Here is a 24223-nt window from a genome sequence, read left to right as displayed (position 1 = left end):
GTAATTAGACTTTAGCTGGCAAAACCCCCAGTTTCTATTCTGCTTTCAAGACCCAGCTTCCCCTCTCAGGAATTTCCTGCCAGGTCGCATTTCTGTGGATTAGAAAAGGCAGAAGGGAGAATGCTTGGGTTGGACCACAGAGATCACAAGCTCTAGGACTAGAGGGGGCTGAGGAGGCTGGCCAGTGCCTCAGGGAAATGGATGTGTCCCTACCACATAAACTACTTTATTCATGTCCCAGGCTGGTGAGGGGGGATGGCCTTTCATTTTGTGTGTGTGTGTGTGTGTGTGTGTGTGTATGGCAAAAAAATCTATTTGTGTATTTCATTCGTTTTCTGACTAGGCATACATTTATTGAATTAACTGGTTTGTGTCAGGATTTGGACTTGCTACCGAATGTCAGATTTAGAAGACACATTTCTTGCCTTCAGAAGGAATACGAGGTAAGTTGGTAACCACTCTAATGATCGCAACAAGGGAGGTCCACACAAAACCTCATGGGATTACAGACGGCTGAACAGGCTCTGCCCTAGAGGAATCGCAGAGGAAGGGCTTCTTTGAGGAGGTAATCTTTGTTAAATTTTAAAGACAAGTGTAAGTTTACAAAGCTGGGAATGGGGACAAGAGGGCAAAGGAGGGAGGTATTTTAGGCAGACAACGTTATATGATTGAAGGCACTGATGCCAAGAAGGCAGATGTGCTCCGTAAATAGTGAATTCTGGAATGTTCTGTGATGATGGGCAGAAAGGTGTTAGATGGTGGGAGAATGAGCTAAAAATGTGAAAATGCAGGCAGGGCCAGAAGTCAGAAGGCACACTACCAGATGTAACAAGGCTGGCTGGCACACCCAAGGGGTGCTGACAGTCTTACAAGGATTTGCAGCTTGCATATAAAAAGATGAACTATAATGGCTGCCAACGGCACCCCTTTCCGCCTTTAGAGAAAGCTGTGGTTTTTAAAGAAAACCATCTAACTACTGTATCCTTAAATTATTTCGTATTAATTAGCTAAGGGAAAATAAAATCTCAGTGTATTCGCACTTCGGCTCTCCTTTGTGGTCCTGCCGGTGGTTTTTGAAAAATACAGGCTATGACATCCACACGGGTTAGGCCACTTCCTTTTCCAGAAGTGATTTCACAGGGGAATGCTTTATCAGCAAAGATGAGTAAAACACAGTCCAAAATGGTCATAAACTTTTCTCCAAATTTAAAGCACCTACCAATGAAACTTGGTAAAGGCAAAGACTGAAAAATACAATTTGTCTAGGTATTTGTGTCACTGAAAAGGCTGTAAGAAGACCACTTGGAATGGCTCAAAAATCCTCTTGCTCTGACTGCAGAAATACACTATTTTAAAACCTGGGCTGATAGATTTACTGTTACCCACTCAGAGGAGCGCGTAAGTGCGGCAGCACTTCCTCATTTACAAGATTCGAATTTTATTTCCAACTATTGTGCTAAAACCAGAGAGTACAATTAATTCCGGTTTTTCAGAGCAGAAGTCTTTAACTTACCGATGAAGACGGCATCCTTAAAACGTAACTATTACTGTAAGAGACGCGTAGTTCATACTAAATGATACCAATAGATCCTGTCACCAACCCTTACGAGGTGCATGTTAGATACTCCTCTAGGCTCATGGAATAAACAAAAAGTGATATGCTTAATAACAAACATTTAAAACCTACTTTTTTTTTTTTAAATAACCAAATAGGTCACAGTTTAGTGATATCAGTGGCAGAAAAAAATTCTGATTATTAAAGACCCTTCATGTTTAACTCATTGGCCCTATCTTGTAGTCAAGAATTAGTAACTAGTTCTCTTCTTAAAAATCCCTTGGGGCGCCTGGCTGGCTCAGCTGGAAGAGCATGCAGACTCCTGATCTTGGGGTTGTTGAGTTCAAGCCCCATGCTGGGTGTAGAGATTAAATAAACAAACTGAAAAAAAAAATATCCCTTACTAGGCAATTACTCCGTACACTTACTAGGCATTTTCACAATATAAATCAATAAAAGAAACATGGCTGTGCTTCTGATTCTAATGATGGTGTCCATACATTATACCAAAGTCTAACTTCAACATTTTAATAATGTGGAATATCTGAATGTATTTCTGCTACTCGGGTTTTTTAGACAATGCTTATAAACTTGTGAGGAGAGTAGCTGCAATGTTTTCACTATTGTAACAAACTTATTTTAGTGCCAGAAAATAGAAACTCATCTTGTGAAAATGCTTTCCTCCTAAATTATCATTAATATATGCAAAAATAAAAGTTCCTAGGCCATCACTTCACAAGAATTGTTTTTTTCCTAAATAAATTGGTCTCCATTACTTATTACATATTTCCTTATCATTGTCTACTACTCATTACCTGTATGCATACAGTATATATTTACATATAGATGTGTGTGCACACACATATATACATTCAGTTTTGGAAGATGACTGAAGACCTTTATTTATTTATTTATTTAAATATTTATGTATTTTGAGAGACAGGGAAGGAGAGAGAGAGAGGGACACAGAGATATCAAGTGGGTAGGGGGAGGGGCAGAGGATGAGGGAGAGAATCCCGAACAGAGTCCCAGCTGAGCACAGAGCCCCACAGGGGGCTGGATCCCACGACCCTGAGATCATGACCTGAGCTGAAATCAAGAGTCAGACGCTTAACAGACTGAGGCACCCAGGCACCCTGACCTTTTTTTTTTAAATTTAAAATGAATATAACACTCATTGAAAATTGGATAAAAACCTAATAAAAACTTAGCTTAAAAACAAACGGTTATCAAATCTTTATTTCTGAACACTCTACAAATTCTTTCGCACTTTGAAAATCTACAGTGATTACTCAGTTACGTACCAAGTAACAGAATCGCGGTGAGGTAGGCGGACTGTGTCTTTGAGCTATGCTTCGGCTGCCCTGCCTCTAGATACATTAACTCACCGGCCACCTTCTTCTTCTTCTTTTTTTTTCTGAGAAGGGTAAAGCATCCTTGAAGACTTGCTACTTTCATGACCAAAGAGTTTTATATTTACGGAAAACCTAAAAACCAGAGAGAGCCCACAAAATAACAGTCATTTGAAACCAAAGACAATGCATTTTTTCTCATTTATTCAAATTCACTGCAGGAAGTAAACACTAAAAGATTAAAAAACAAAACGAAAAAATTCACACTGCAGTATGTACAGTTTCATGACATCACATGAAGAAATTAAATTTCTAATAAAAATGACAAATTATATTACTAAGCAGATCGCATCAAAATTGGTTGTGTAAACCCCAGAATTCATATCATGAACGGTCATGTGCCCGTATTCCAGTCTACTGGAATACTCCTGGTATAACAGTACACTTCCAATGGGATTAAAAAATTCATGAAAGTAGTTGTGTACTCTTTATGTTGAAAAGTGGTTGACTTGATTTTAAAAAGTTTTAAGACCCTTGGATTCAAAGCACATTCTTTCACAAAGCTTAAACCACAGAAGTCATATCCAGAAATGGAATACTGTCATGTTGGGATGAACATCTGATCTGACTTGTTAAGACATTTTGCCAAATGCACAGCTGCACAGGGTCCCCCATGCACTTTTCATGCAGCAGGTAATCACAACTTAAATAAAAGGTTTATTCTATACATTTGTCCAGACTTGCAACTGTATACATACATGCACGATTTTTAAACCTGTCTGATTATATTTACACTTATACATGGAATATACAGAAACCAAAGAGATTAAAAGGCTTTTCTGTTGCATTAGAACAATACAAAATATGTATTTTTCATTAAGGAAATCACTATTTACATCACCTTTAAAAACTGATTTTAACATCTTCATGTAACAAGTCAATATATATATATATACATATAATATATATATATATATATATAAAATATATACTCTCACCAGTTTACTCTTCTGTGACATGTACCAGAGAATAAACAGGTAATGCTACCTTACTGATGTCAATGAGAGCTGTAGTACCCTTTCACAAATGACTTCATTAGGAAGAAATTGTCTAGATATCTAAAATAGTCCTTGAAAAATGTGTATATGTGCATCCTTGTATCTACATATGCATAAACAAAGTGAACTTATGGATGTATGCCCCTTTCTCACTGTTCTTTAAAATCACCCTAAACTAAAATTGGGGACATTCTCTAGTAAATCAGAACATCATTCCTCTGGTCATGTTTATCTACGTATTATATATCCTCATTCCTTTAACCGTGAATGACAACAACAACAAAAACAACCAACCAACTGAAGAAACAAACAAAAATATAGCAATGCTGGCCCTTGGTGTTCTTTTCCCTGACCCACATTTCACTCCCTTGTGAAAGCCCATTTTCCCCTGACCAAAGGGAAATACCAACAATTTTTCTAGCAGACCTCTAAGGATCCAGACCCTTCATAATGGCAGGAAAAAAAAAAAATGACTTGCTTAAGAGCTTATCTATATAGTGTAGACAATAAGATTGTCTCAGAGTCAATATGGGATGGAGGAGAATATATTCACTGGCCAGTGGGATTTTCACTTCAGAATAAGCGTATGCCTTCATCTCTCCATGACGTAGCATAATATTCACTCCTGACTATTGTTTTATAATATATCCAGTAACTATTTACAAATCATTTTGAGAAAAAAATAATCATTTAGGGTTTTAGATCATATTAGGAAATAACGCCCATTTTTAATATAAAAATCTTAGAAACAACTTCAAGTAGAACAACTTCAAATAGATTTCCTTCTAATTAATAGTTGATTATATAACAATTTTTTGATAGGTCAGTTGCAAACCTGGTTCACTTTTAAAAACAAACATATTTAATCTGGTGAATGAATTGTGGACCGTGAAAGTTGAACTTAAACATATGGACTTGTTTCAAGATCAAAACCCCATGTGGCTCAATAATAAGTTCTTCCAAGATAATATCAATGCTTACTTCTAATTGCAATTTTAAAAGTAATACGTCCAATGGAGTGACTGTGTACAACTCTGCCACATACATGTGCCCTTTGTACTTTACTTTTCTGTTTAGTCAATCTGAGTTTAGTGCCTTTCTTGGGTTTGAAATAAATGTTTTCATCTTTGTCAGCAATGTTCTAAGGACAATGATTGTAATAGAAACTAAGGATGTATTCAGGAGAAGTTTCCAAACCATCCTGGAATCACCTGAGTTTGGTAAGTGGCCCTGTTATTCCATCCCTAAGGCTAATTAAGTAGATGTTACTCATTAGAACACATAAATAATCACAGATTTTCCTGAGATGTTGAGCCAGATATGAAAGTTGTCCCCTCCACCCAATTTTTTTTTTGTCATAAAAAGTATTCTGAACCCGATTTTCCAAAGACATAACGGTTATATATGAACTACAATATTGCAAATTTTGAGTTGATGTATTAACTGTACTGGGGAAAATACAGGCATCAAATAGTTTTTTTTACAATCCTGTGTTCTGAGAAAAGTCATAAGCAGTGGTTCTCAAACTTCAGCGTGCAGAAGAAACATCTAGGGAGTGTGTTAAGATGCAGATGGAAGATTCCCAGGTCCACTTAGCAGAGATTCTTGATCTGTAGATCTGAGATGCTGCCTAGGAATCTGCATTTTAAAACAAGGGCTCCAGATGATTCTAATGCAGGTGGTCTGAGTCCAGCTTTTAAGAAACCCTGGTCATAAGACTCACAGGTACCACAGAAATGGTGAGAAGTAACTTTTACAAGAGATGGTGAAAATTGTCCAAAGAAAAGCCATTTTGCTTCTGTTAAAAACAACTTCTTAAATATTCAACTATTCAGGAAACCACCTGAAGGTAAATGGTTAACTTTCCTAATTCTGTAAAAGGAGGAATATTAATTTAGTAAAGTAGCTAAAATACAAAAATGGAAATCTGCCTTTTTTTTAAGGATCTATCAAACTTCCATCAATTGTAATCAATTGTTACTAAGTAGTACAAGGTTTAAAGAAATATATATTGAAAAGGACCGGGGTGGGGCAGACACATTGGGAACCACAAAACCCCTTCCAAGAGTTAAAAATAAATATGTTTTTTAGCAAAAGTGAAAAATGTAAGCATATTTTTTTCTAATTTATTTTTGAATCAGATAATGAGAAGTGAATTAGGTTTTTTTATTCAATAATTAACACTTAAAGAGTTATTTAACAATTTGGATTTAAAAACAAATGTGTTATGTAGGCTGACTTCTGAAAAGCAAAATAAAGTACCCTAATAAAGGCAGCAAAATGCATTAATCCACTATGGATGGAGATTTACGTTTTCATTTGCGCCTATCATCTGATTATGAAAGAATTTCATTCATAGGCTACTCACAGTTGTTGTCTGATGCATACAGAGTGTTAAACAACCGATTGCTAGTTCAGTAGTTTCCTCAGGACATCTAGCGTAAAGCAAAAAGTAGTATGCATATTTAAACATCACCAGTAACCAATACTTTTCAAAATGAAAAAAGTTTCAATTATACCATGCTTTTCTCAAATCATGCTCTTATTTATACAGATCTCAAGTTCATACTAAGTAGTTTTAAAAACATCCAAAGCTGGATGGCAGGTACATTTTATTCTGATTCTTTTTTTATGGTTAGCACGTTTCCCAGAAGTCCATAAACTTCTCCATTTGCGCTGTGTGGGCGAGAGGCGTTACTTCCCATATGGCTATTGTAAGGGCTTCTTAGATTAAAGAAAGAAGCTTTAGTTTCTGCAGCAGGAAGTAACTCTTCTTTGATTGTAACCTGTGAGACACTTTCAGCAGACGAGGGCTCCCTCCACATGTCCTTGTCCTGTGTTTCCCGACTGGTAACAGCACTGCCTCCTTTCTGAAGCATGTAATACAGTATCGGGTTAGTTTTGGTCAGCCTCGGACAGTCTTTTTCACACTCGTTCTTATCCGCATCTGTGATAACCCACTTAATGGGTCCCTTCTCACTGGTCACGGAACACCCATTCAAAAGCCCAGGTTCTGGTCTAGACCCTGCACAGCCCAAGTGCTCAGCAAAAGGAGGACTCATGGGAGCTTTTACTACTCCTGAGTATGGAAATGTCCTGTTCTCCATGCAACTGCCAAGTTGAGTGGAACTGTACATCAGTCCATTTAAAGAAGAAATCCTGAATTCAGGTTTGCTATTGGTCACGTTATTTTTGTGTCCTTTCTTTTTACTCTCGATGACGGAGCTACTCCTGTGCTGGGACAAATCTCTTACGCAGTTTTCCGAGAGAAGCAGCTGCTTCAGGACATTGAAGCTTTTGCTCTCTCTGGCCCAACTCCTATGTTCACTTTCGTTGGCTGCACCATGACTGGCAGGGTATTTAAATTCAAGGTCATTTTTGCTAAATTTCAGCTCTTGCTGGTTAAGCAAGGACCCATACAGCCCTTCTGGAGCACTGTGACTGTTTGCAGCATCAACTAAGTTATTTTTCATCTTTTTAAATGGGTTTTCTAAAGGCTCAGTATAAAGCTTCCTTTTCTTAGGGACCATGCAAAGGTTCTTTGATTCTAGAATTGTCAGTTCACTGTTCCTGTGACTGTTGTCCAGATCATCCGCCAGGTAACTCTCTTGATTCTGTCTGAGCAGTCGACTCAACAGACCGTTCTTTGAGAAAGAAAAATCCTGAGGTGAAACGGGCTCCGATTTAAAGTCCTCGGACACTGGTAAGGCAGCTGCGCTTCTCTGCACGGGAGGCGCCATACCTAAGAATGGGGCACCCTTGGCATCATGGCTCAAGTGCGCATCTGAACGGTGAATATGTAAGTCATCGCAAGGCTCAGATTTTATTTTTACCATCAGTATTTGTTCACTTAAAGCTCTATCTGAATGTTCCTGAGTACTTTCATCTCTTAAAGAAATCTTCTCTTTCTTTTCACTCTTCCCTTTGTTGGGGTTTCCCAGGAGCAGCTGGAGGACAGTGCGCCTTTCAAGCAGATTTTCTATTTCGGAACCAGAAAGTCCTGATTCGGGACCTGTTGCTTGGCTGCTGAAGGCCTTGTTTTCCTCCACTGCGTTTGTTTTATTTGAGAGCAGCGGACTATTTAATCTATCAACCACGCCGCCGACAGGTCTATCTGTGTTTACACTCAGCAGCTGTTTGCTAGGTCTCTGCTCCTCTCCTGAGGCGGAGGACTGCATTCCACACTGAGCTAAATTCTGTAACAGTTTACTGGCACTGAAAGTTGCAGAGTTTTGTGCGCCTTCATTCTGGACGGGTTTCTCTCCCTGCAATTCTTTGCTCTTTGTAAGGTCCATCAAGTGGCTAGACGCAGAATTTGCTGGCTTTTCAGACTGAGCGCCGCAGGCATATGGTGGGGAATTCCATTTGATGACCAGAGAGTGTTGGGAAAGATTGATGGGAGACTCTGCTTTTGTGGATCCGGGTAACGGAGGAGTGCTCACTGGGGTAGTCCTGTTCGTACTGGGGCTTTCTATGACAGAGGTCCTCGTGTAACTCTGGGTACTGAACTTGGTCACATCGCTGTGTACTTCCTGAGGACTGCTGTTTCTTTCTATATTTTCTTCACTCTTATGGCCAAGTAGCAATTGAAGAAGTGTTACTTTCTGGTGCGAATTTAGCTTAGAACTCTTTGAGGTATCTTGATCTTCTTTGATATCTACGGTGGGAACTTTGGGATCCCAGGTGTTTAGCAAGGACTGAGTTAAATTATCGAGAGAAACAGGCTGGTCAGGTTCCGGTTTTTCAATTCGATGTTTGCAAGACAAGTCTATGGGGACACAGTTGGAATAAGAACCTTCATCGCCACTGCTATCATCTGTAAAACTAGGATTGTTATCTGAGTACTCATCGATAGTTGTGGGCGTGCTACTGTCCTCAAAAATGCTTCCTCTCTCACTATGATTCTGTCCATTCATTGGCTTTGGTATGGTCTGGCTTTTAAGAAGATGTAAAAGCAAACTATTATTAGCAGCTTGTTTGATATTGTTTCTTTCCAGTGAGTTCTTATAGCCTGCATTTTTGGGGGAAGAAGGAATGACACCCATTGGATTTTGAAAGTTGGTGTTTTTGCTCACCATCAGTTTGCTTGACGATGTTCTCGCCTGACCATTGAGATGGCTTGACATTCCTTTCGAGAGCTGGAAACTGCCAACATCCTTCTGGCCATTTTCCTGTAATCTGGCCATGGCAGCAAGTCTTTCGCTTGCCGCTTGATTTGCATTTTGTGTTTTTAAAGCGTGTTCTCGAGAATACTGCTGCAAATGGGCTTCACTCGAAAGGAGTAACGCTAACTGGCTACAAGCAACACTAGGTTTGGGTGAAGTGGCCGGACTCGCCCTTTTTTCCACCATGCTTGCAACGGCCTGTAATCTGGCAGCACATGACAAGGGTTCACTCATGACCTTTGTTCCACTTTGTCCGACATGATGTGGTGACTCGACGAACCTGTCTCTGATGAGGTTTTTAGTTACATCAGGAAGATTGGTATCAGGCTTTTGATCTTTAGCTTTACTTTTCTTCAACAAAGTTTTTAAGTGACTTGATGCAACACCGTAGCACCTTAAATCTTTCTCCACTTTTAAAGAATCATGACCGAGTGCATATCCTTGCTCCTTGAGGCTCTGCCTAATTTGTTGCGACAGAGCAACCGTCTGCAGCCTAGAGCTGAATGACTGAAGCAAAGAGGCCAGTAATGTGCTATCCTGTTTGCCTTTAGGCACATTGTCAACCATGCCAGCTAGCAAAGCTTCCTTCTTCACGTTCAAATTTACAATGGAATCAGACAGCCTCTTCCGCTTTGCGGCATTCCAGTCCTCAGAAGACTGCAAGAGTCTGGCTTTTTTGAGATGCAGCATGCCAGATCCCGGATATGAATGTGTATTGAGAACTGGACCATTACTTTGACAGGTGGGAAATGCATTGCCAGAAATGGTAAAGTTCTGATCTTCTTCATTATGCCCAGCAGACTTTTTGTCAACGGCAGTACCTGATCCCTCTGCTGCCTGATGCATTAGTAATCCCTCTAGGTAAGTTAAAACAATAGAATCCTGGTGCACATCAGAGCCAAGCTCTTCTCCATGAGTCATGTTCAATAGAAGTGTTCACAAGGGCTTGGTTTCTATTCACGTTAAAGAATGGTTTTCTGTGGGTGAGAGAGATGTAACTTCAGTAAGTGTGTGTCAGTGTATCACCTTCCATAGTAATCAGACAGAGATGTCCTATTACATTCCAACCAGGCTTTCCTCTGGCAACGACAAGATGAAAGACAGGCAAATCCCAAAGCAGTCTGACCACGGAGCTGATCAACTCCTAAGCAAGAAGCAGCAGGAGAATTCCTTACTAAATAGGTCTGCAGCAGCAAGCAGATAGAATCCTTAGCGAATACACGGCTTCTCCTTCTTCATCTTTTGTTTCCAATTAAAAGCAAACAGCAGTGTTCTAAAATAAATAAATAAATAAAAAAGTTAAGAAGGGACAGAACTAGCATTATGCTATGATGCTAATAAGCAAAAGCATCTAGTGTTTGTAAGTTTCTATATATGTGTGTATATATATACAGATGTAAAACACAACGGACATACATATATATGCATTACTGTCACTTCTTTAGTAACATATTTTGCCATTCCTATTAAATTGGAAATTGCTACTGGAAATCCTACAAATTAATCCACATTGCAAATCAATTAGAGAAAATACTCTGGCATTGTGTAACTGTCTTCCAAAGCACACCAAGTTTCTGAATTTTCACAAGCACTTTATGCAGAGTAACATGAATGCTAAGTTCTCTTTTACAGTGACGCTGCTCTATAAGGGAGCTGGAATTAGCTTTCTTACATCACTGGGAGCTTATGAAGGAACAAAAGCACAAGTGCAGAAAGAAAAAGACGCATAGGACATAGACTCATCTGATGAGCTGGGCGCAGGGCTGAGCACTATACAGCAGAGTCACTTCTGAGAGCATCCTTGAAACATCACACATTCCATAAGGAATTTGTAGGATTTCTGTTTTCAAAGAAATGGAAGACTGACAAGTGTAAGTATCTCATAGGCCTATCCAAAGTGTGACAGTCTCAGCCACATTCATAAATACTGAAGTATAATCACAGGCTTCATTTTTACCATGACCTATTAAAAACAGAAGACAGTGATTCTCTAGCTGCTTGTCAAGTCTATCAGAGGTTTAATGTATCCGCTTTTAAATCTTCACTCATTGTAGAAATTTGCATGTGAGGTCCATTTCTAGCAAATGTAGAAGACAGGTTATGGGCGAACCAGTAACTCTAAGTTTCTAGGATGCTCCTCATAGAAAATACTCCTTTCCCCACCCATGCTATTTCTTTTTGTGTGACTTTGTTATCAGTAAGTATAAATAAATTAAACTATTATATGAAATTTGAAAAAATTTTGTAAGATTTTAAAATAAAAATCATTAATTCAGAAAAATAGTTAAGGTACTTGTACCAATTTTTAGTTCAGAAAATGTGTTTACCATAATCTGTATAAATAAAACTATGTGTATACAATAGGCAATCACATCACCCTGTAGAAAGGTGGGCAGGAAAGAAATTTAGAATAGACTTGAAAGGAAGATGAGTAACTGCTTCCAGAAAATTCTAAGTCAATGTGGTTGTTTTTCATTAATTTAAGATTGAATAAACAGCACCATTATGAAGTAGGGAGGAAAGACCTTCTTTTAATAGGGAACCTGTTTTTTAATAAGATGAATCTGTAAATCAAAGGCTGCACTTCCTGAGATGCTGTTTCAGGAGGCACTCAGTGGCAATACCCACCACCCTGCGAGCAAAAAATGAAATGCCGAAGAAAGTATGAATTCTGAGACTACTTAAGACTTGAATTCATTCAGATCCTACTATTAAAAACTCTTCAGGGAATTGAGTGAGCCAAATTTCTTCAGATAACTCCCTTTTCTTTCCTTTAAATAACTGAAGCAGGAGAAATCATTAACAATCCCTCCTACCATTCCCAAATCTTGCCTTTTCATATTTCTAGAATGAAGAATAGAACTTAACTGAGAAACTCAGAAAAGAAACAAAAGGAGGCAAAGTGACTGGATACAGTACAGTTCACTGAGGCTATGGATATTAGGGTATAACGTAAAATACTACCACCACCTAATAAACAGACTTCTTGAAATTAAAATCATTTAGAGTCAGTATTAGCCTGACTCATTTTCTTTTAGCAAAAAGACAACCACATTATTTTTGAGTTACCGACATACAGTTTGCTTGCTTTTTTATTTTATATACACATTACTTAAAAATGTTGCCATATGCTTAACACTACTTGAGTATATTCGGTCAAAAATATCTAAATGTCAACACACTATTAAGAATTAGGCTTGAGAGACTGGCAAGCAGTGTATTTTAAAACTGGAATATTTTACAAAGTACTATGATTCAATGCCTTATCTGGGGATCTACTCTCATGTCCATAACTTTTACAATGACTTTGTTAGAGCCTGTGTCTATTTAAAGATACTCAACGGTCTCTTCATAAACACAATAAGGAAGAGACTTTACTTATATGGCATACACTTGCTAAGTGATTTTGTAAAGGGAACACAATTATCCACAACATCAATCATCACACTGTAGACCTTAACTTTCACAATGTTACATGCCAATTATACCACAATAAACTTGGAAAAAAATAAAAGAACTACAATGTTGAACTATATTGTCCACTCACTGATTCTCGAGTTTGAAAAAATTCATTTGGGATGTTGTCATCTGAAGACAAGGGTACGAGATGTTGCTTATACAGTCAATGTCACCATCATCATTCATGTCTAGAGTACTACTATCATTCTCTTTGCAGTCATCCTCTCATTCATCTAATTGAAGCATCTTCCTATGCCAACTTTCTTTTCTTTGACGTTATAGACGGAAAATGAAAAATACTGAATTCTCTACTGTGTTTACTAAAAACTTAAAACAGAATAGGAAGACTACAAAGACAGAGTCTCCAGACTTTTTAAACGTTCATGAAAAATGATATAATGATGACTTATTTCACTATTGCATCATCCTTCTAGGCACTTCCATTATTTTCTCTTGGCTTATTCTTTTTAGTCTTTATTTGGCACAGATGGAAATAAATAATGAATTAGTTATCAAGATCAGAAAATGGCAAAATACTAACAATACAGGAAAATCAAGATCATTAAGGTTCCATAATGTATCTTTGACTTACAAAAGGTTCCACTAGACACATATAGTAATAGCAAGATAACTGTTCTTTTCCTATTAAAAACACATTGATTAAAATTTTAAAAAATAAAAGTCATGTAATATAATTCTTCCTACTAGTTAGAAATATTAAAAAAAAAAAAGGTTAAAAAACTAACACCAGGTCCAAAGAACCCCGCTTGACAGTATATCTAGGGTTAATGCATTTCATGACAATTTAATAAAATTCAGGTACAACTATTTTATAATGTTAAAATTATAAAACGGATCTTCCTTTTATTAATTTAAAATTGTTTATAAGCATGAAAATCTTTCAAATTTTACAAAATTGACATTCTATTGCTCTAGCTACCATATAGTAAAAATTATTCTATTATTGTTAGATTTAAAAAATAATAAAATCAAACTAAACCATTACAGAATTCCACAGAATCTTGACCATATGCATAGATTTGGGGAAAGATCTAAGTTTCAACACATAGGCCAGTTTAGTTAAATATCTAGTAAAATGCATGAATTCAGAGTTTATTTTTTTTAAAGCTAAATTTTTTAAGTACCTGAAATATATGAAATTATGTTGAAGTCTCAGGTTTTTTTCAATCAATAAGATAGTTGTAAATAATTTGCACATTAACAGTTCCCAAATGGGTGTTATATTGATTCATTGAAGTAGTTAGACTATTTTCATTGGAATGCGTTTTGTACTTTCTATTTGGAAATGGCTTATTAAGCAAAGGGAAAATCTGAATTAACACTTTTTCAAATGGCAAAATAAAATTTTACTTGGATAAATGAAGAATGAATCTAACAGAATTCTTATATGTGGGACTACTTTTGGTAGTCTCATAAATTATGAGATAGGTCTTCTTCCAGCTGTTTTCAAGGAAAGGATTCAGTATCTTACTTCCGATCAAATTCTCCATTAGAAACACACGTCAATGATTAAACATCTATGAAGTCACTCTGCATGGTATTTAAATTATGTCTAGTGAATATCTCATGACTTCCAATTGTTTCCATGAAATCTCTTCCACTTTCTTCTCCATTATCAAGTAATACCTGTTTGAGTATTGAATTTAAAGGTATTTATCCAATGCCACTCTAATGACCATTTTAATTTTTGGCTCTGGTTCCTCAAAATGCAAAAGTAACTGAAAGTCTACTTAATTATGACATTCAAGAATAACTCCAATTGGACAATATTACCCAATTTCCACTGCAGATTATTTTAGGGATGCTTTTTACACAAAAGGATAAGAAAAATATTAAGATGTTTCCTTAAGGATAAAAAAAAAAATCTAAGTACTAAGAAGATTCCAAAGTCCTATTTATTAAAACTTTTATTAAAGCAATACAAATTGAAGTAAACAATTTATAAAACTCTTGGTGTTCTCTAAGGTGAGACTTTGAAAGAAAGTTTTGAAAGATGAAAAGGAAACAAAAATCCAAGAAAAATTTATCAGGAGGATGTAACACCAAACATTTTATCCAAATGTATGAGATTAAGCTTTCCCAATCAAGGGCCAATGAAAAGTTACAATACATGAAACTCAACCCTAAATTTCACAGAACAAGAAAGAAAAAGTAACATTTCATTTTGAGGGTCCTGGGGCTTCCTCTTTAAGAAGTGAAGACTATAGTGAACCCCCTATTATAAATTAAAAATTATTTTTTACCCAAGTCAACAAAAACTAAATAAAAAAAGAGACATTACCATTACTAATACCACAGGAATGAAAAGGATCATGAGGTTATTATAAACAACTATACTCCAACAAACTGGACAACCTATAAGAAATGGAAAAATTTCTAGAAACTTACAACTTACCAAAACTGAATCAGGAAAAAAAAAAGAAAATGTGAATAAGCGATTACTAGAAAGGAGACTGAATTAGTACCCAAAATCTCCCCATGAAAAAAGCCCAGGACCAGATGACTTCACTGGTGAATTTCACTGAACTTTGAAGAAGAGTTAACATCAAACCCTTTTCAAACCCTTCCAAAAAATCAAAGAGGAGGGAACACTCCCAAACTCATTTTATGAGGCCAGCATTATCTGGATACCAAAACCAGAAAAAGGACACTACTAGAAAACAAAACGAAACCCAAAAAACAATAGGTCAATATCCTTGATGAATATAAATACAAAAATTCTCAATAAAATACTAGTAAACCAAATTTAGCAGCATGTCAAAAGAAACATTTACCATGATCAAATGGAACTAATCCCTGAGATGCACAGATGATTCAACACCAGCAAATCAATGTGATACATCACGTTAATGGAATGAAAGAAAAGAATGATGATCATCTTACTAGAAGCAGAAAAGCATTTGACAAAATTCAATATCTATTTGTGAAAAAAACTCTTAACAAATTAGGCACAGAAGAAACATCTCAACATAATAAAGGCTATATATGACAAGCCCACAGGTAACATCACACTCCATGGTGAAAAGTTGAAAGTTTTCACTCTTAGATCAGGAAAAAGACAATGGTGTCCAATCTTGCCACTCATATTAAACATGGTACTAGTAGTCCTAGCTAGAGCAATTGGGCAAGAAAAAGAAAAGGTATCAGAATTAGAAAGGAAGAAGCAAAAATTGTCTCTATTTACAGATGAAATGATTTTATATATAGAAATCCTAAAGACTCAACCAACCAAAAAACTGTAAGATGTAATCAATAAATTCAGCAAGGCTGCAAGATACAAAATTAACATACAAAAATCAGTAGCATTTCTATGTACTAGCAATAAATTTTCTAAAAAAGAAATTGATCCTATTTACAATAGCATCAAAAACAAAATATTTAGAAATAAATTTAAGGAAGTGAATGATCTCTACTCTGAAAACTACACTGATGAAAGAAAAGGAAGAAGACAAATAAATGAAAAGGTATCCTGTGTTCATGGATTGGAACAATTAATACTGTTAAAATGTCAATTCTACCAAAAGCCATCTCTAGATTCAATGCAACCCCTATCAAGGTTCCAATGGTTTCACACTTTCTGATTTCAAGCTATACTAAAGCTATAGTCATCATCAAAATAATATTAGCATAAAAACAAACAGACCAATGGAACAGAATCAAGAGCCCAGAAATAAACCCAAGCATATACAGTCAACTAATATATGACAAAGAGCCAAGAATACCGAATGGAGAAAAGACAGCCTTTTCAATTACTGTTGTTGGCATGATTGGATATTCACACGTAAAAGAATAAAAGTGGACTCATATCTTATACCATTCACAAAAATTAACTCCAAATGGATTAAAGACTTAAAGTATGATCTGAAATCATGAAATTCCTAGAAGAAAACACAGGAATAAAGCTCCTTGACATGGGTCTTGGTAATGATTTTTGGGATATGACACCTAGCAATAACACAAAGCACAAGCAATTAAAACAAAACAAAACAAAACAAGTGGACTACATCAAACTAAAAAGCTTCCACAGAGCAAAAGAAATCATCAACAAAGTGAAAAGATAACTTATGGAATGGGAAAAGATATTTGCAAGCCATATAGCTGATAAAGGTTAATACCCCAAAAATATAAAGAACTCATACAACTTAATTGCAAAAAACCCAAATAACCCATTTTAAAAAAGGGCAAAGGACCTGAATAGACATTTCTCCAAAGAAGATATATGAAAAGCCACCTGGTACATGAAAATATGCTCACCATAACTAGTCATTAGGGAAATACAAATTAAAACCACAATGAGATATCACCTCATGCCTGTTAGAATGAGATAGCAAATGCTGATGTGTGGATGTAGAGAAAAAAGCCCCTGTACACTCGCGGTGTGTTTGTAAATTGGTACAGCCACTATGGAAAACAATATGGAGGATCCTCAGGCAATTAAAAATAGACCTACCATATGATCTGGCAACTCTACTTCTGAGAATCTATCCAAAGCAAACAAAGATACTAACATGAAAATATATCTTCATCCCTGTTCACAGCAGCATTACTAACAAGAGCCAAGACACGGAAATAACCTAAGTGTCTATGGATTGATGGATGACTGGATAAAGAAGATGTATACACACACAGACACACACACAATGGACTATCACTCAGCTATAAAAAGAGGAGGAAATCCTACCATTTGTGACAACATGGACGGCCTCTGAAGCATTTTGATAAGTGAAACAGTAAGTCAAAGAAAGGCAAATATGATATGATCTCAATTCCTCTGTAGAATCTAAAAACCAAACAGAATAAAATAAAACAAAAAACAAACTCAAAGAGATTAGACCTACAGTTACCAGAGTCAGAGAGTTGGGGGAGGGGAAACTGAAGGAAGGTGGTTTAGGGGCAAACTTCCAGTTACACTAAGTCCCGGGGATGTAACCTGCAGCATGAAGACTACAGCTAGCACTGCTGCATGCTATATAGGAAAGTTGTTGAGAGTAAATCCTAAGAGTTTTCATCACTAGAAGAATTTTTTTCCTTTCTTCTTCTTTTTTTTAATTGTACTTAAACAAGATGGAAGATGGAAGATAGCTAAGTCTATTGTGGTAATCATTTCCCAGTATATGCAAATCAAACCGCTATGCTGTATACTTTAAACTTACAGTAATGTATGTCTATTATTTCTCAAACTGGAAAAACAATTCTAAGCATTTGTAAACATTTGAAAAACTGAGCTATTTTGTCTAAAAAACTGTAAATATCATTTATTATTCTTTTAATTGTTGTAACTATTGTTTTATTCCACTTTAAATTATATGTAAATTGATGTGGCTTTATTAAAACTAAATCTAAGAGACTGACCACCACTACAACAGAAGCATAATAAATCAGTGACAAAAATGGGAAAAAGTCAGTTTTTGAAAAAAAATTAAGGAAGAAAAAGAAAAGAAACACTCAATTGCTGCCATTTCCAAGGGAACAAGGGCATAGTAAAAGAGGAAGCCTAAAATTTCATTTATTAGAATATACTTCTTATTGAAACAAAGGAATAAATATTCATTAATGTCCTTTGATGTAATCTGAATTCCAAGATAGTAGTTTTATTTGTAGTATTATCTTTATCAAAAGATGGACGTGTGGTTGTACAATTTGATGGGTGCCAGGAAAATAAATTTATCTAAAAACATTTTGCTCAACTGGGGGCCTCAACATTAAACGAGAACATAAGAGCTTTTTGCCCTCTCCCAGGGGTTCTCATTTTAGATGTAAATAGTCTTCAGAGATTGTTAACCGAAGCCACTGACACTACAGTGAGTAAAACAGCTGCCCAGATTGCTCTCCAATGCAACCTGAGGGACTTACACATTTTTGCCCAAGGCCAAATTTGCTCCTAACTTTCAGGTCCATCAGTTTTAACTTGCTGTCAGCTGCTTCCATAGGAGTAAAAGAGAGTCACTCACATTCCCTAGTCAAAGAGACTCACCAGGACACACCAGTGCTTGACTCACTCAAGCGTTCAACAGAAGGACATGTATCTGAGGACCTCTTCAACTCTACAATTTTATTTTTATGATTCTAAGTAACTTATCAGATTGTAGTTGATAAAAATGACAAACATTTTAATCAGAAAGAGGACAATGCTATCACAAAGTTGTGGAAATAGTCCTGGCCAATGTGCGTTATAGTTTTTTTAGTGAATTCTGAGGGAAGGAAATGATTTTGAAACAGCCATACACCCTGCTCATCCAATATCCCCCAAATTATTTATCTTTACTGCTTTAAGGGGGGGGGTCCCAGAATTTCAAACAGATGTTTATTTAAAAGCTAAACAGGAGCTAATATTCAAATTGGAGCTTGGGCTTATCTCACAAAGACTACATACTAAATAAAATGCAACAGTAAAGATTTAGGATCCTTGATAACAAAGATAAATGCATATGAGAGAGAGGACAATTATTTGTCCTGGGAACAGAAACAAATATCCCCTATAACTGAGATAGCAAAATAAAGAAGAGCTTTGTTCTGAAGGCTTATGTAGACTCAAAGGGCTTATATATATGACTCAGATTCAATAAAATCCACTGTCGATTTTACTCTGCCTCTACAGTTTATTAAAAAATTAATTTTAAATAGAAATTAGAATATCATTAGCTAAAATGAATTCTAACTACAACTTTTAAAAATCTAGAAGAGAATCATTATACGATAAAGAATACATAGGATGTTTATTTAGCGTTAATATTAATGTCTGTTCACTGCCTCCTACTGTTCTTGAAGAAACAACAGTTTCTCCAAAGAAACACAAAACACTCATTAACAAATTATTTTGGTAGCACATAAATGTGGGAAAAAAGGGTTTAAATATAAAATAAACGGAAGGTATAGGTTCTCTTAACCTTTTTCAATAGCTCTTCAAAGTAACTGGTGCTTTCTGTCAGTTTTCAAAAGCATAATTATTTTCCAATCCCTATCAAGATACAAAGTACAATGGAAAATGGTGCTTTCTTCTCCTGGAATTGTTTACAGTGTGTGTAGTATATGCATATGTGTGTGTGTGTATACACACACACACACACACACACACACACACACACACTGGGACATCCTTTGAGATTCGAGCATAAATCCTATTAAACTCAACTATGGTCTCCCCACCCCTAAAATAGATTTGACATACAGATACAAGCACAAGGTCAAGGTCACAGATCAGTAAGAAAGATTACCAACAGAACTGATGTAACAGCTGGCATTTGATCAAAGCTCCCGGGGTTTTAAGTACACTTACCAGATACTCTGCACTCACAGGGTACACTCTGTTTTAGAAATGTTCCCCATCTTTGAAGACAAGATCTTCATGCACTTTCTGTTATAAAGCATATTCTGCTTAAAATGTTGCATTGATCACAGAACATGAGAAGAAACTTGTGTATGTGTATTTCAGAATTAAAAGTTTTTATGTGTGTATGTATGTGCATGTGTATGCTTGCATACTAATTTGTTTGTTTTTACTGATCTGATGTGACAACTGGAAATTAATTTAACCTGCAGGTCCCTGAATCATTCCATGGTCCCCCACCCTCTATGCCTTTGTACCAGCTGAAATGGAAATCAATTGTGTATTCCTTAATAGCTTGGGCCACTTCTTCCCAAATACACAGATTTAACTGCAAAACATTGGTTCAACCAGGAAAATTTTAGAATGTATCCATAGTCTTCCTTGATAACTTCCAAATTATACTTATAAGAAGAAAGTTTTGTTACTGACAACAGCAATAAAAGTGATTCTTAATGGAATATCTTATTGAACAGTGCAATTATCTAACAAAACCATGCCTTTTGTTTTAGCTGTTCAAACAAGATATTGAATTTATTTAAATTACATTTACGAACCAAGAATTATATGATGAATGTTCTTACTAAAAGTGTTCTGATCAAGAAATCATCATTTTTAAGGATACATAATGCTATTGGGGTAAATTTATAATGTAAAAGCTTTCCTTGTTAAATCAAGTATCACTTGGTGTAGCTTTGTATAATTTGCAAATTATGATATATGTACATGTCAATGTTCTCAATTATCAGATTTTCATTTTGCAAAATTATTTTTAAATAATTAAAATAGGTTTAAATGGAAATACCAGAATTGTACTATCCTAGAAAGACAGGGGTTTCTCACTAACAAAGTAAAAAGAAAAAAATATGTATCAAATTAAATACCACACAAAGTGGAACTTCCTTTACCTGGCAGAAAAAGACTGTGGGTATAGTAAAAATTACTAGTAATGGATACTGATTTGTATATCAAAATTTGATCACAAAAATCTACTGACATTTATTTTCTTTTAAAACAAATACAGTTCCTTATAAGATACACTATTAAAGTCTATTTAGAGGAATCATTTATCAATTAATCAGTTAATCAAAATTAACATTCTTCTTTATGTGCTGCCTGGATAAAGTGCTTTGCTCTGAAAGGTCCATGAACTCTGACTTGATTTTCCAGAAATGGTAATAAACATCATGGTATCATTCTTGCCCATATTGGCCCAGAATACAAAGCTTTTCAGATTGAAGAGTTTTAGTCGGCCTCAGGCAAAGAAACATCACTACAGACACAATCCAGGGGCAGACAGACATCATGACGATATCTGCAAAGAGAAGACATCAGTAACCTGACAGGGTCTCACCCCAGGGGATTAATAAACAAAAAACAAGAGTATGCACAATGTACCTGGAGAATCTGTCTTTAAATATTAAAGGGTAACATTAAAATATGCTCTTCAACTTGGAAGATGAAGCTACTGGCATTCCCTCTGTCAATAGGCTATTTATTTAAACGGTTTCATTTTTATTGAAGAAATTGCCACCCATACTTTCCTCTGACCTGTCTTTTGCTCATCTGTGCATGTAAGCAAGCAAATGTTTGCAGTAATCATCTCAGTGACTATAGGCAGTCACTACCAATCTGAGCCCCAGCTTTGCTGCTATCCAGTCTCGAGTCTGTTCAGCCAATGCAGCAGGGACAGTCTGCTTGAGGTCCTTGCTGGGGCCCCTGACACTCAAGACAGGAGGACAGACTGAGGTGGGGGGCAGGGCAGTAAAGAGGCTTTAGAAGAGGCTCTTCTTGAGCTGGAGAAGAAACAAGAAGGACAGTAGGAATAGAAATCAGGGCTTTTCTGACTTCACTTACTGGCCCAAAAACATTTCAGAACAACTTTTACTTTAGCAATTAAGATCCTTAAAAACAACCACTACTATCTACCATTAGCATTACTTAATAAAATTAAAACACTTTTACATAAAAAATTATATACTCTAGCTTTTATGAGCACCTCAATCTATCACGTATATCTTTTTTTTTTTGATAGCATGATGATGTGTGGAATGGCACACATACACTATTTTGATCACTTCTATGCTTAGTAGTTTGTTCAATTCTAACATCAATGACTGAAATCCTTACGTCAATATTTCCTACTATTTATATTTTGCTTTGTTGTCTTGGTCCCTAATGTGCTTTCAATTACAGCATTTATAAAATGAACAATTTGTTTCATGTTTAAATTCTTGTCATTACACACGAATACCACGTAACAGTGCGAGAAATAATGTAGAGTGAAGAAGCTTCTGCTCAGTGCCCTTTCCCCCATTCACCCACACAGTCCCTACAATCATCCTCATTTCATGAAATATATCAGATACAAAAATACATCAGATAATGCATTTTTGAATCATAAAATAAGCCCCATTTGCCTACAATCAAGCTAAAGGAATAAGACATCTCTTTCACTCTGTAAGCCTCAGCTGAGGACTCACCTCTTCCTTGGACAGCCTTCCCCGAATGCCACAGGCTGAGGACAGTTCTTGGTTTCTGAGACTCCACAGCCCTCAGTAAATCTTTCAGTCATCTCACTGAAAAATTGTCCTTTGGTTTGATTATGCCTGGTCCTCAACTAGAGGGTAAACGACTTACAGGCAAAGATTACATCTTTGTCACCCTTACGTCCCAGTACCTGGACAGAGGTAGTGTTCCCAGTAGAACATGCAACAAGTCAAACTCTTAGAGCCCGGGTCTGTAAAATGAGGGGTCATACTTCTAAGGAACTTTAAGATTTAAGAGGATATGGGACACCTGGGTGGCTCAGTCAGTTAAACATCTGCCTTTGGCTCAGGTCATGATCCCAGGGTCCTGGCATGGAGTCCCCCATCAGGCTCCTTGCTCAGCCGGGGGCCAGCTGCCTGCCACTCCCTCTGCTTATGCTGGCGCCCGTGTGCTCTCTCTCAGACAAATTAATAAATAAAGTCTTAAAGAGATTTAAGATGATATGATAATGCTATTTACAATATTTGGTTTTATATTCAAGATATCTTTTCCCCCCTCCACTCTGAATATAAAGTTACAAAAAAATCACAAAATTAAAGAAAAATAATATAGAAAAATAAAGTATTTTATCCTATGCAGAAAGTTCTGAGTTTGGAGGAGAGTGTGACTAGTATTCTGTTAGAAAAATGCAACATTTAAACATTTTAGAAATTTACCTATATATTTAGAAGATTTTAGTTTTCATAAGAAGATCTTTATTTCAACATCTGTTTATATATATATATAAAACTGGGGTGCCTGGATAGCGCAGTCGTTAAGCGTCTGCCTTCGGCTCAGGGAGTGATCCCGGAGTTCTGGGATCGAGCCCCACATCGGGCTCCTCTGCTGGGAGCCTGCTTCTTCCTCTCCCACTCCCCCTGCTTGTGTTCCCTCTCTCACTGGCTGTCTCTCTCTATCAAATAAATAAATAAAATCTTAAAAAAAAAAAAAAACTGATCATAGTCACCGAATTTCCTTTAATTAGTATCTCCCCCGTCAAGGTTTATAAGATCTAATATGCCCACAGACTATATCTAGAATGGGAAAATGTTTCAGAATACTGGTATCATAAAGCTTTTTATCATTTTTCCCCTCAAACTGCACTCTATAGAAAATCGAATAAAACCTATTTAAACATTAAAATATTACTTTGTTAAGTTTTCACATGATGGAGATGTGTTAAGAAATGAAGTTAATACACTGAAAGATTTATTCCCCAAAACCAGACAAATCAAATCCTTAAAAAGCAGTTATGATAAAATGGAGAAAGAAAGGCTTTCTAAATCAAGCTTATACTGTATCAACCACAACTGAGAAACTGTTTCTCTATGCCCATTTTAGCAATCAATCACTGAAGTAGATAATCATCATAGAGTAAAGAACTTGAGCCCTTTAAATTATGTGATAAAGATTAAATCAAATTGGACAAAGCTGTATTCTTAGGATAATCTTTTTCATTTAAACCTTTAGAGCTTTAAGCGTGAGCTTTTACTATGTCTGGCTAGATGAAAACAATATCCTACCAAAGTGATTCAATTAGAGTATGTAGAAGTAATCAAATTACTTTTTGAAGACTTAAACCTGAAAAACTAAAAACCAATTTAATAAAAACAAACATTATCCAAGCAGGTCTTGAATACTGATGCAGGAAGCCAACGTGTCACTGCTGTGCCTTCCCTACTTTTCACCCTACCTGCATGGTGCTGTTGTAGTGAGATAAAATCTGGATGTTCACCCCTCTTACCCACGCTGAAGGGGTA

At 36.3% G+C, this 24223-nt stretch overlaps 1 protein-coding gene across 1 annotated transcript in view; it reads right to left on the bottom strand.

The window, feature by feature from the left end:
- Positions 1-3094: 3094 nt before the first annotated feature.
- NRIP1 (nuclear receptor interacting protein 1) overlaps positions 3095-24223 on the bottom strand; it is a 96692-nt gene continuing 75563 nt past the window's right edge. The window contains exon 4 of the mRNA XM_011218709.3: positions 3095-10403. Within this exon, the coding sequence (XP_011217011.1) occupies positions 6578-10051 (3474 nt within the window). The 5' untranslated portion in view covers positions 10052-10403 and the 3' untranslated portion in view covers positions 3095-6577. The remainder of the gene's footprint in view (positions 10404-24223) is intronic.

This window comes from Ailuropoda melanoleuca, chromosome 1 (assembly GCF_002007445.2).
Source record: "Ailuropoda melanoleuca isolate Jingjing chromosome 1, ASM200744v2, whole genome shotgun sequence".
Classification (NCBI taxonomy): Eukaryota; Metazoa; Chordata; class Mammalia; order Carnivora; family Ursidae; genus Ailuropoda; species Ailuropoda melanoleuca.
This window is presented reverse-complemented; position numbering and strand designations above follow the sequence as displayed.